The 13159-nt window shown below is 59.8% G+C and overlaps 1 protein-coding gene across 1 annotated transcript in view; it reads right to left on the bottom strand.

The window, feature by feature from the left end:
• Nucleotides 1-2977: 2977 nt before the first annotated feature.
• The window catches only part of GATAD2B (GATA zinc finger domain containing 2B), a 36331-nt gene continuing 26149 nt past the window's right edge, over nucleotides 2978-13159 (bottom strand). Inside the window, exons 6-11 of the mRNA XM_062016158.1 lie at nucleotides 11947-12117; nucleotides 9974-10289; nucleotides 9043-9245; nucleotides 8403-8513; nucleotides 7515-7632; nucleotides 2978-6668 (exon numbers count right to left, since the gene is read on the bottom strand). Of these exons, the coding sequence (XP_061872142.1) occupies nucleotides 6535-6668; nucleotides 7515-7632; nucleotides 8403-8513; nucleotides 9043-9245; nucleotides 9974-10289; nucleotides 11947-12117 (1053 nt within the window). The 3' untranslated portion in view covers nucleotides 2978-6534. The remainder of the gene's footprint in view (nucleotides 6669-7514; nucleotides 7633-8402; nucleotides 8514-9042; nucleotides 9246-9973; nucleotides 10290-11946; nucleotides 12118-13159) is intronic.

Here is a 13159-nt window from a genome sequence, read left to right as displayed (position 1 = left end):
CAGTCACAAACCCCCTCAACTCTGCTGTTTAACCACATTTCAAACATAATGCAAGAAAAGGAAGAAAATAACCCAAAACATGGCACATTTGTGCAAAACAACTCTGGTTTTTCCTCCCCTCCACCTCACTGGGAGGTGCCTTCCCCCTCCCTCCCACAGGTGCCTTCATTTCAGGGGTAATCTGTGGCTTCTCCCTGCAGGTCCCAGGCTCAGGTGAAGGTGATTTGTCCCCCTTTTCCCCCAAAAAGCCACAGGGAAATGAGGAGGGGGGGCTTTGACAGATTATTGGGGGGTGATTTGGGTACTGGGGGGAAGCAGGAAAAGCATCAATGATCCCAAAAGCTGAGAGTATCCAGGAATGAGGCAACACCAACTCCCCCCACCCAAATCCATCACTAGGGCCTCTCAAAGTTGCTTTTGTGCTGTTTCCCTGCAAATTTGGGCTGAAATGCTGCACATTTGGTCCCAACCTGGCAAATATGTCCCAAAATCATACAAATCTGGGCTGAAAATACACCAGCTAAGACTGAAATAGGGTATAAAAATCCTTAAACATTTGCCCTAAAGTCCTGTAAATTTGGGTTAAAGAAAACCCCACAAACCACCTCAACTGGGCCTAAAATCCTGAAAATCAGATCCCAAATTTGGACCAAATCCTGCACATACAGGCTGTTTAATCACAATTTTGGCCAAAGCCCTTAAAATTGGGGCTGAATTACTACCTATTTAGCCTAAAAAATTCCTGCACATGGGGGCCAGAAATGCCACAAATTGAGCCTAAAAATGCTGTAAATCAGGGGTTTATACTACAATTTTGGCCAAAACCCTCTAAATTGGGCCTAAAAATCCCACCAACTTGGCCTAAAAAATCCCTCCTGCAAAAAAAGAGACCTGAAATCCTGTGAATTGATCCTAAAATCCTGCAAATCAGGGCTTTATGCCACAATGTTGGCCAAAACCCTCTACATTGAGCCAAAAATCCCACTAATTTGGCCTAAAAAAGCCTCCTGCAAACAAGGGCCTGAAATCTCACAAACTGAGCCTAAAAATCCTGCAATTTGGAGCTGAAATACTGGGAACTGGGCCTAAAATCCTGAAAATCAGGGCTGAAATCCCTCCAGTTTGGCCAAGACCCTCTAAATTGGGCCTAAAATCCCACCAATTTGGCCTAAAAATCCCTCCTGCAAACAGGGGCCTGAAATCTCACCAATTTGGCCTAAAAACCCTGCAAGTCAGGGCTGAAATCCCACAAATATGGCCAAAAACCTCATTTAGGGTCTAAAATCCCACCAATCTTGGCAAAATCCCTCTAAATTGGGCCTAAAATTCCACCAATTTGGCCTAAAAATCCCTCCAGCAAACAGGGGCCTGAAACGCCACCAACTGAGCCTGAAATCCCACAAATATGGCCCAAATCCATCCCACCTGGGCCTCGTGCCACAGCTTTGGCCAAACCCCTCTAAATTGGGCCTAAAATGCACTCAATTTGGCTCATTGACACCTCCTGCAGCCAGGCCCCTGCTGCCCCACACTCGGTGCTGCCAAACCCGACCCTGCAAGACAAAACCTGGGGGAGATTTGGGGTTAAACTGCCGTGAATTGGGGCTGGGGCCGTGCTGGGGGCTGGGGGCCGTGCTGGGGAGGGGTTTGGGGGTGTGCTTTGGGGTGTTTTTGGGGCTCGGGGCCGTGCTGGGGGTGTTTTTAGGGGGTGAGGGGCCTGGAGGGGGAGTTTTGGGGTTTGAGGGCTGTGCTGAGGGGGTTTGGGGGGTTATGCTGGGGGGTTTTGGGGCTGGGGGACGTTTTAGGGGCTGTGCTCAGAGGGTTTTGGGGACTGGGGGCCATGCTGGGGGTGGTTTTGGGGGGTGAAGGTGCTGGGGCGGTTTTGGGGGCTGCGCTGGGGCTGTTTTGGGGGCTGTGGGCTGTGCTGGGGCGGTTTTGGGGGCTGGGGGCTGTGCTGGGGTGGTTTTGGGGGGTGAGTGGGGGGTGAGGGTGCTGGGGGCAGTTTTGGGGGCTGTGGGCTGTGCTGGGGTGGTTTGGGGGGTGAGTGGGGGTGGTTTTGGGGGGTGAGTGGGGGGTGAAGGTGCTGGGGCTGGTTTGAGGGGCTGGGGGCAGTTTTGGGGGCAGTTTTGGGGGCTGTGGGCTGTGCTGGGGCAGTTTGGGGGCTGTGGGCTGTGCTGGGGCGGTTTTGGGGCTGTGCTGGGGTGGTTTTGGGGGGGTGAGTGGGGGGTGAGGGTGCTGGGGCAGTTTTGGGGGCAGTTTTGGGGGCTGTGGCTGTGCTGGGGGTGGTTTGGGGGGCTGGGGGCAGTTTTGGGGCTGTGTGTCAGGAAGGAGGCCGCAGAGCGCAGGTTGTTATAGATGTATATTGTATATATGCCAATGCAATAATAAAAACAGTGCAAATACAGTTACAGTTTATAATACTCGTCCCCCCCTCCCCAGCCCCGCTCCCCCCGTGCTCAGCGCCTTGGGCCCCCCCCGGGGCTTTTCCAACCCCCTCCCCATCTTCTTGTTGTTGCTGTTGTGGGACCAACCCCCCCACCCCCAACCCCCCCGTCCCCACCCCCTGCCTTTGGGGGCTTGCTGGTGCCTCTGGGGGGGATGGGGAGGGGGTGGGATGGGGGTGGGAGGTGGGGGGGGTTGGGGGTGTCCAATGTTGCGTGTGTGTGTGAAAGGCACAAGATTCGGGAGGTGGCCGCCGCCACCAGTGCATCGCCGGGGCTGGGGAGGGGGCACATGGGGAGGGGGAGAGAGGGGGGCAAAGGAGGGGGAGGGTGGGGGGCCACCAGTCCCGTGTATGTGTGTGTGTGTGTGTGTGTGTGTGTGTGTGTGTATCCCCCTCCCCAGCACCACATTCTCCCCCTTCTCCTTCCCCACACCCCCTTTGCTTCATTCCCCCTCCCTTCCCCTTCCCCACCGCTCCCCCCTCCCCTCCCCTCTCCCCGCAGCCCACCCCCCGTCCCCTTCCCCACCCCCCGGCCCCCCGAGCCGAGCCGCCGGCCCCCCGCCCCGGTTCTATGTTTTGCACGGTTCATGTCAGACACACGAGGTCACACAACGAGAAGGACGCGACGGGACGTTCCACAACAGCCACGGCGAGGCGGGGGCTGGGCCGGGGTCGCTTCGGCTGGGGCTTGGGCTCACTTTCGTGCCCGTTTGCTCGGTGGGGTTCGGTGTGATGTTGTTTTTCCCTCTTTTCTGTGTGTGGGTTTTTTTTCCTCTACACAATGTACAAGATTCCTGTCGGGTTTTTTTGTGGTTGTTGTTGTTTTTTTCCACCTCGGGAGGTTTTTGTTTTTTTCCCTTTTTTTAAGGTTTTTTTTTGCCTTTTTTCGGTTTTTTCCTCTTTTTTAATGTGTCAAGAAATAGCTTATTTACACCAACGAGTCCTTGTTAGAACATTTCGGCAGCAATACCATAAGCTAATGAAAAGGGCAGAGGGAGGAGGAGGAGAGGGGGGAGGTCAGAGGAGGGACAGGTGATGCCTTTGGAGGAACCAAAAATCAAACAAACCCCACACCCCCCCAGCCCACCCCTTCCCCTTTAAAAAAGAAACCAAGAAAGAACCCCAATGAGAAGCATTTTCACAAGCCGGTTCATCTACCCCTAAGCTGGCAAAGAAACGCGGGTGGGAGGGGAAGAAACGCTCAGGGCTGGAACCTGGAGAGGGGAGAAGGAGAAATAAACCCCAAGAAGGGAAAGGGAGGGCTTGTGTCCGGGCTGTCACGTCCCTGGGGGCTGTGGGGGGCTGTGGGGGGCTGTGGGGAGGGGGCTCAAGCTCAAAAACCAAAGCATAATTAAGGAGCAAAGTGTTGGATGTTCCCACTCCCCCTCCTCAGCAGCCTGGGGACAGGGGGGCGCGTGGGCGAGAGCTTGGGGAGGAGGGGGGGCATTTTGGGGTTTGGGGGGTGGGAGGAAACTGCCTGCAGACCCCAGGGCCCTGACACAAACCCCCCCTCCCCCTAAAAACACCCCCCCACGTGTAGCACCATGGAGCAGGATCCTGTTCTCCAGCGGCTCCCCGGGGCCGGCTCCGTCCCCTTCGGGTTCGGGGGGGGTTGGGGCTGGGGGACGCCCCAGCGTTAAGTATTGCACTTGGATTGTTTCCTTGTGTTTGCTTTGGGGTTTTTTTTGTCTTTTTAATACATTTTCCATTACTATTCCTCTTTCTTTTTGTTGCTTTTCATCCCATTCTGTGTAAAAAGCCGTCGCTTGGATCTCAGCCCACGCGCAGGTCGGCGCGTCCCTCGCGGGAGCAACCTGACAGGGCTCAATGGCACTTGAGCGAGGGCTTGGGAGCACAAAAAGGGGGGTTTGGGGAAAAGGGGGGGGAAGAAGCTGTGTATAGAAGCTGATTAAGAAATCCCCACAACAAAATCAACACCCCCCCCCACCTCCCCACAAACAAAGAACCCCCCAAAACTTCAGGGTCAGCCAAAAGCAAAGAGCTCCCGTGGAAACTGGGAGAGAAATGATTTGGAAAGGGTGGCAGCACCCTGGGAGGGGTGGGGGGAGACAGTTAAAGGAGATCAAACCCCCCCCACCCCCCCTCAAATAAATCTACACCACTACACTTCACTAACTTCCAAAAACAATATATTTAACCCCCCCCAAAATAGTCTTTTTTGCCTCTGGAGGGTCCTGGGGGGGGTTGGGGGGTGCTCAGGCCCCTCAGGGGTTAAGTGCTCATTGAGGGGAGGGATTTGGGGAGAGAAGGCGCCTTGTCCCAAGTAAATGGGGGGGGGGGGGATATTCCTGGACAACCCCCCCCCCATCACCCATCGAGGGGCTCCCCAGGGCCCGAGGCAGCACCTCGGAATTGCACGAGAAAAGGGTTGCTGGGGGGGAGGGAAGAGAAAGAGTCAAAAACCCTCTGGAAAGAGAAAGAACTGGGGGGAAAAACCAAAGAGAAAGTGAGAGGAAAGCTCTGGGAGCAGCAGAACGGTGCTGGGGGGGATGGGGGGAGGCTGGGTGCTGAGGGAGGGGGGACAGGCGGGGCTGGGGGTCTCTCCAGCAGCCTGGTGTGAGTGCTGCTGCTGTTGGGGGGCAGGAGGAGGAGCAGGAGGAAGGAGAGCCCGTTAGTGTGAAGGTTTAAGTGCAAAACAGCGTTCTCAGGCGGCCTCTCCCGCCTCTGCCTCGCTCTGGGCTGCTGCAGCCGCGGCCGGAGCCCCCCGGGGCCAGCGCCGGCTGTCCAACGCCGGGCAGCTGCCTCCGGGACACGCAGAGCAACGCAGGAGAGAGAGAGAGGAGAGGACTCACCACGCCACAGCCTCGGGTCGCTCTCCGTCTGCTCCAGAGGGAGCCGAGCCCTGGCCGGGGCTCCGCAGGCAGCGGGGGGCGGGCGGCCAGGCCCGGGGGTCCCTCAGCAACCCGGCTCCCTCCCTGCCTCCACGGCCACTGGATGGGGCTGGAGCTGCCTGCTGGGGCTGGAGCTCTCTGCTGGGGCTGGAGCTGTCTGCTGGGGCTGGAGCTGTCTGCCGGGGCTGGAGCTCTCTGCTGGGGCTGGAGCTGTCTGCTGGGGCTGGAGCTCTCTGCCGGGGCTGGAGCTCTCTGCCGGGGCTGGAGCTGTCTGCCGGGGCTGGAGCTCTCTGCCGGGGCTGGAGCTCTCTGCCGGGGCTGGAGCTGTCTGCTGGGGCTGGAGCTGTCTGCTGGGGCTGGAGCTCTCTGCCGGGGCTGGAGCTCTCTGCCGGGGCTGGAGCTCTCTGCCGGGGCTGGAGCTCTCTGCTGGGGCTGGAGCTGTCTGCTGGGGCTGGAGCTGCCTGCTGGGGCTGGAGCTCTCTGCTGGGGCTGGAGCTGTCTGCCGGGGCTGGAGCTCTCTGCTGGGGCTGGAGCTGTTGCAGAGCGTTGTCTCCCGACTTCTTTAGTGGAGCTGAGGGAGGGGTTTGGAGCGTTTAAAGGTGGGGGGTGGGCTCCAGCCCCAGGGGTGGGGAGGGATCAGCACTGGCTGCCCTTTAAAAACCAACAAGCAGGTCACTGAAAGTCCAGGCGGGTGCTTTGCAAAGTCTCTGGAGAGGAGCTGAGGGGGGAGGTTGAACCATCCAGTCAGCCAACAAAAACGAGAGGAATAAAAACAACCAAGAGCCGAAGGTGAGGGAGGGAGGGGGCAAAAAACCCCAACCAGAACCCCCCCCACAGCGGGAGTGGAAAGTCTGGGCTTCATCGTCCCCACCCCCCCAAAAAAACAACCAAGAGCAGGAAAAGCAGCGTGAGCACGGGGGTGCTGAGCTCAGGCAGGATCAGTGCCCGGCCCCTGGCTGCCCGGGAGCCGCAGGACGGACGGTGCCGCGTGGGGAGGTTCCGGGGGGCTGGCTGTGTCCCAGCGGCCGGGGCTGGCTCCTTGCTGTGGGTTCTGTTTGCCATTCGTGTTTCTCTGGGGTTTTTTGTCCCTTTGTGTTTCTTTTGCCTGGTTCCTGTTCCCTGCGGGTGTCTCAGTTCCGTCTGTGCTCTCGTTCCTTTCCCGTAGGCACCGCTACAGGCACTGCATGCGACGGGAGGGGAGGGGCGGGGGGAGGGAGGGAGGGGGATGGGCAACAGGCGTTATTTCTGCCCGCTGATGGACTGGGATATGGAGCGGGGCGGGATCATGTCCAGGAGGTACTCGCGCTGCCGGTCTGCCAGGCTCGAGGCTTTGTGCCCCCCGATGCCGGCGTTCAGGTAAGCGATGTTCACACCTGGGGAGACAGGGCTGAGCTGCAACACTCCCTGGGCCTGGGCAGCCTCGGTCTGCAGCGAATGGGCTGGTTGGAAAAGCCCCTGAAGCTGCTGGAGACAACTCCAAACCTCCCCCTGCCCAGCCCAGCTCTGACCCCTCAGCCCAGCGCTGACCCCTCAGCACCTCACCCCACGGCTCTGGGGTCCCTGCAGGGCTGGGCACTGCCCCAGCTCCCTGGGCAGCCTGGCACAGGGCTCACACCCCTCTCAGGGCAACAGTTCTGCCTCAGCTCCAGCCTCAACCTCCCCTGGGGCAGCTCCAGCCCCTTTCCTCTTGTGCCATCACTTGGGAGCAGAGATTTCCTCCCCTCCAGCCACAGGCTCCTGTCAGGGAGTGTCAGAGGGCTCCTGGCTGCCCTCAGCCTCCTCCAGCCTCAACACCCCCATTCCCTCAGCCCCTCCCCAGCCCCTTGTGCTCCAGCCCCTTCCCCAGCTCTGGCCACGCTGCAGCCCCTCAGTGTCCCTGTGGCAGTGAGTGAGGGGCCCAGCACTGACACAGCCCTGGAGCTGCAGCCTCCCCAGGGCCCAGCACAGGGGACAATCCCTGCCCTGCTCCTGCTGAGCCCAGCCAGGCTGCCCTTGGCCTTCCTGCCCCCCTGGGCACGCTGCTGGGTCCTGCTCAGCCTGGGGTTGGTGTGATCCAAGTGCCAGCCCCAACCCGTAACAGTCCCAAGTTTCCACACAGGAAGCAGTAATTTAACCCAAACCCACCCTGAGGAAGCAGCAGAGATCTGCAGGGGAGGGGAAGAGCCCTGAGCACTCTGTGGTGATGCCAATGCCCCCTTCCCCCTGCCCACCCTGCTTACCTGGCATGCCCAGGAGACCACCCGCCACCGAGAGCTGCGGTGCCTGCGCGAAGTTGGAGAGCATGGAGCGGGCAGAGGTGGGGATGCCACGCTGCAAAGTGCTCTGGGGCTGTGGGGCCTGAGGGACGGGACAACAGAGGTGGTTGGGGAGGGCACCAGGCTGAGCTGGCACAGCCCCAGGGGGAGGAATCGCTGTGGGCCCCAGAGGTGAGGGGGAAACTGGGGGGAACTGGGTGAAAAGCAACTCCCTGTGCCCTGGGGAAAGCGGCAGACAGATCCCAAAGGCGCTGCAAGAGGGAGGGCAGAGGGATGATGGCACCTTCCTCATCCTCAGGGAGTACCCACTGTGCCCACCCTGCTCCAAACTGGGATGGGAGAGGGGATGAACACTGCTGCTCAGCTGGGAGCCCAGCGCTGGAGTTCTGGGGAGGGAGGGGATCTACAGAGAGAGGGGATCTAGAGAGAGAGGGGATCTAGAGAGAGAGGGGATCTAGAGAGAGCCTGAGGAGCTGTGGGGAGGCTGAGGGGCTGTAGGGAGGGTTAGGGGAGGCTGAGGAGCTGTGGGGAGGCTGTAGGGGGCTGAGGGGGGCTACGGGGAGCTCTGGGGGGCTCTGAGGAGCTGTGGGGAGCTGAGGGGTGCTGTAGGGAGCTCTGGAGGGCTGTGGGGGGCTCTGAGGGGCTGTGAGAGGCTCTATGGGGCTCTGAGGGGCTGAGGGGGTTGTGGGGGGCTGTGGGGAGCTCTGGGGGGCTGTGGGGGGCTCTGAGGGGCTGTGAAAGGCTCTATGGGGCTCTGAGAGGGTTGTGGGGGGCTGTGGGAGCTCTGGGGGGCTGAGGGGGGCTGTGGGGGGCCGTCCTCAGAGCGTGCCTCGCCGCAGAGCCGCGTCTCACCTGCCGCAGCGTGTGGTGCCGCATGATGTTCTCCTGTTTGCTGACGCTGGACACGGCGGGGGCTGCGGTGGGGGACAGGGCTGCCTGCTGCTGGAGCCTCTGCTCGATCTCCTGAGGGGTCAAGGCAGAGGGATCCTCAGAGACCCAAGGCTGCCCAGTTCAACCTCCCCCTTCCTCCCCCCGGGGAGCCCCAGGAGGAACAGGGCACACGGGGGCTCCCACGGCCGCGGCGCTCCTGGGGAGGGTGGGATCAGGTCCCTGTCCCCAGCCCCTGCTCCACGAACAGCCCCAGCAAAGCCATCAGCTGTCCCACGGTGTTGCAGAGCCCCAGGACAGCACCACTGCCTCTCCTCTCCCTGCACCCACTTGTTCCAAACAGCCCCAAGGCATCTTGCTCGGATCCAGGCAGGTCCTGTCTGGCAGCAGCAGGATTCCACCTGGGACTTAGGGGCTGTTTTACCGTCTGGGCTTCCTTCACCCCGGGGCCTCTCAACAAGTTCTTCCCCACCAATTCAGCACAGGAATTGAGCAAATCGCCCCCTTCCATAAAGAAGTGAGCAGGCAGCAAAGTGAGTGATTTCTCATGTGTTCCAGTGGCAAACCCAAGGAGGGGTCTGTGAGCTCAGGGCTGGGTGCTCACCTGCTCCTGCTGCAAGGCTTTGACAAAGGCGTTCTTGAGCCGGTTGGTGTGTTCTGCCTTCAGAGCCTTCTTCTGGTTGGACGTCATGCACTGCTCACACAGGATCTTGCCGTTCTTCTCCTGCTTCCAGTGAGGGGTGAAGTCTGTGCGGCACTGGGCGCACACAAAGGGCTCCACACGCAGCAGGGACACGCAGCTCTTCCCTGGGAGGCACCAGGAGCCACGGTGAGCGAGAGGGGAAAGGGATCATCGCTCTCACATCGCCTCCTCCACCCCACACACAGCCTCAGAGCAGGAGGGACAGTCCCAGGCAACAAGTGCATGTGCAGGACAGGGGCGAGAGTCCAAGCCAGGGGAGAGAGACAGGAGGCAGAACCCAGCAGTGCTGGGCCAGGCAGTGGAACACTTGAGAAGGCTGGGGGGGGTGTTGGTGGTCGAGCTGGGCCGGGCAGCGAGGCAGAGCATCGGTTACACCGTGCTGGAAGAGCCCAGGCCTGATGCCATCCTCCTGGGAGGTGACAACCCAGAGGGAAGGGTGAGGTGGGAGCTGAAACCTGCAGGACCCTGCAGGGACAGGACCCCAGAGGGTCACAGCTCCAAGGGTCCTGCATCTCAGCTCCCAGATGCTGGGGGAAAGGCCTGAGATCCCTCCTCAGATGGGGACAGCCTGAGCCCCAGGGCACAGAAACTGCTGCTCCAGGGCCAGCTACAGCCTTGGCACACGGAGGCCACCAGCCAGCCAGGGTTGGCACACGGCTCCCTTGAGCCCTGGGGGGAGCCCAGGCTCTGCCCTCCCCTGCTTTGCCAACAGCCCCAGCGAGAAGCTGAGCCCAGGGCTGGGCACAACCACAAACTCTTCCCTCGGAGCACTGGAAGCCAGAGATTTTGGTGGTGGAGGAAAAGCTGCAGCCCCTCCCCTCCCTGAGCTCACCTTGACTGTCAATGACACTCTGCACCACCTCCTCCAGCCCCACCATGTAGATGAACTCGCTGTTGGCCGCGCTGGGCAGGAAATGCAGCAGAGGAGCGGGCGGCTTCGGGGGAGGGATCTCCAGCAGGGTCTTCTCCAGCTGCTTGCGAAGGGCAAGTTTGGCAGCTGCCTGGGAGTTGGCAGCATCGTTGAGAGCACTGGGGCTGGGGAGAGGAGACGAGACCCTGTTCACAGAGCCAGGCTGGATGTGAGAGGCAAGGTTCATATAGATGGCTGAAGACGACGTCCGCTGGCAAGGAACAGAAGAGCTGGATTGCTGGAGGGGGAAAGAGGGAGATTGGGGTTAGAACAGAGAGTTAGTGCAGGATCTGAGCACAGCTCAGCTCCTAAAGGCCACAGAATCATAGAACTGGTTGGGTTGGAAAAGCCCTTGAAGCTGCTGCAGGCCCAGCCCTGGCCTCACCCTGCCCAGCCCAGCACTGACCCCTCAGCACCTCACCCCACGGCTCTGGGGTCCCTGCAGGGCTGGGCACTGCCCCAGCTCCCTGGGCAGCCTGGCACAGGGCTCACACCCCTCTCAGGGAAACAGTTCTGCCTCAGCTCCAACCTCAACCTCCCCTGGGGCAACTCCAGCCCGTTTCCTCTTGTCCCATCAGGGAGTGTCAGAGAGGGCTCCTGTCTCCCCTCAGCCTCCTCTTCTCCAGGCTCAACAGCCCCATTCCCTCAGCCCCTCCCCAGCACCCCTGTGCTCCAGCCCCTTTGCCACTGGCAGTGGGACAGTTCATCCTCTCCCAACCCTCCCTTCTCTCTGCAAACATCCCCTAAAGCACTTGGGGAGACAGGAGCTGTGCTAGGACGCAGGAGCAGGGAGCTCCCTTCAGTCCCTACGACAAAGCAGGAGGCTGCAGCACCCTGGGATGTGCAGGAGGAGCCTGAGTGTGTGGAGCAGCCTGGGGATGTGTGAGCTGGGGGAAGGTGTGTGCAGGATCCAGCCCCAGGCTCCAGCGTAGGCTGCCCTCAGCTCTGACTCAGGCGCCGGCCCCAGCGCTCGCTGGCGAGTTCTGCTCCTGCACCTCTCGCTTGGCTGAGCTGGCAGCAGCCCAGGCAGCAGCCCCACTGCCAGATGGTGCCTGTCCCCTCCCACACAGGTGCTCCCAACGTGCCAGTTCCCTCCTCTTCCCTTTCCAGCAGCTTTCTCCTGCATCCTCCGCTCGCTCCCTCTGGCACGTGGCTGTAGCCAAGCCCAAAGCCTCCTGCTGACCTGGGGGTGCAGCTTTTGCAGGCCTTTGGGATAAGAAGCCATCAGCCTGCAACTTCTTTAAGCCCTACTTGCATTCCCAGGGCATGAACCATTTCCACACACACAACTGGGACAACCCCAAGGAACGACCCGTCCTGGGATGGGTTTTCATGTTGCTCTGATGCCCTGGGCGCCTCCACAGCACCCAGCAGGCTCCTTCTTGCTGAAACCATCAGGAAATCGTGCCCAGAAGCCCAGTGACACACATCCTGCAGAATCCCAGGGTGGTGACGGTGGGAAGGGAGTTACAGAGCTCACCCAGCCCCAGCCCCTGCTCCAGCAGCTTCCCCTGGCTCAGGGGCTCAGGAACGTGTCCTGGGGGGTTTGGGAACCTGCTGAGAAGGAGCCTCCACACCCTCCCTGGGCAGCCTGGGCCAGGGCTCCCTCACCTCAGCACCAGAAGAGTGTTTCCTTGTGTTTTAAGTGGAACTGTTTGTGTTCCAGCTGATGTCCATCACCCCTTGTCCTGTCACTGGCCACCACACACCACACACCGGCCCCATCCCCCTGACACCCACCCTGCAGGGACTGAGCAGCATTGCTGAGGTGCCCCTGAGCTCAGGCTGCTGTTCCCCAGGCTGAGCAGCCCCAGGGCTGCAGCCTTTCCTCCTCACACACATGCTGCAGCCCCTCAGCACCGCTCAGCCCTGCCCTGGCTCTGTCCCTCACACACCGGTTGGTAGTTGATGGCTGGGTTCATGCTCGGAGTCGTCGTGCGGATGAGACCAGGTTTGGGAGGAACCCTCTGGCCCTGGAGCTGGGCAGGGTTTGGAGCAATCACACGCTGAGACATCAGCATGTGGGGCAGAGTCGTGTTGGTGGCAGACCTAATGACACTGTGACCCTGTTGAGAAAGGAAACAGCCAATCAAGCTGGGGCTTCTCCCAAAACAAAACCCAAAGCAAAGGCTCGAGACAAACGTTTTAGTTCCCTGGTCAAGCTGTGCAGCAGCATCAACCCTTCATTGCTCATCTGTGCTTCCAGTTAACTCCTGACACGAGGCATCACTCAAACAACTTCACTGTCCTCTAACTGTCCCTGATTTTAAACCATCCTGGCCATTTCCCTCCCCAGAGGGAGGGTGTCTTGAGTTCAAGTGCTCAGCTGTCCTGTAGAGAGGCTGCAACTGCACCTGGGTCAAGAGAAGGGGTAGTGATCCCATGGAGTAAGCACTTCCCAGGAGCCAGGCAGCTGCTTGGGAAGAGGATGGTCCCTGAGGATGTGGCCTGGGGTGCTTTGGAAGGTGACACTTCAAGATGTCCACTCGTGGCTTATCTCTGCATGGGGTTCGATCCACGTGGCAAAAAGCCAGAGGGAAAGAGGGAACCAGCCAACAAGCAGCAAAAAGCAAGAGGAGACCTTTGCATAGAGCTACTAAAACCAGAATGCAGCTCAAAGAGAAAGGGTTGTGAGTCCTGACTGAGAGGGAGATGGGTCCTGCCTCAGGCACAGGAATGCAGAGGCATGTTCCAAACCTCAGGCTGAGGCTGGAGAGGCTCAAGCCAGGGCCTGACCTGCCCAGGCTCCTCCTGAGGCTCAGCTCACAGCAAGGTCTTTGTGGCTCTGGCTCCAAAGGACAGGTAGAAGGGCTCAGGGTGGGCTTTATTTTTAAGCAGAGGTGATCTTAAAGCAATCAGCCCCTCCTGCCTCACAGCCTTCTTCTCCCTGCTCCTCCCCCCTTTCTTTCTCTAATGAGACTTGCTCTAGATGAGGTTCTTTGCTGTCACACTCAAGAAAAGCTTCCCAAAGGTGGTGCAAACAATGTGTTTCCTCTTCTCCTAAAGCCCATTTCCTTCACCAGCCTGATCCCACTGCGAGGCCACAATGGAGCTGACCCCAACTGTTGCCATAGCAAAGGAAACAAATGGCACAAACAAAGGAGATGG

Source organism: Colius striatus, chromosome 29, assembly GCF_028858725.1.
Source record: "Colius striatus isolate bColStr4 chromosome 29, bColStr4.1.hap1, whole genome shotgun sequence".
Lineage (NCBI taxonomy): Eukaryota > Metazoa > Chordata > Aves > Coliiformes > Coliidae > Colius > Colius striatus.
Note: the sequence above shows the minus strand (reverse complement) of the source record. Positions and strands in the feature narration are given on the sequence as shown.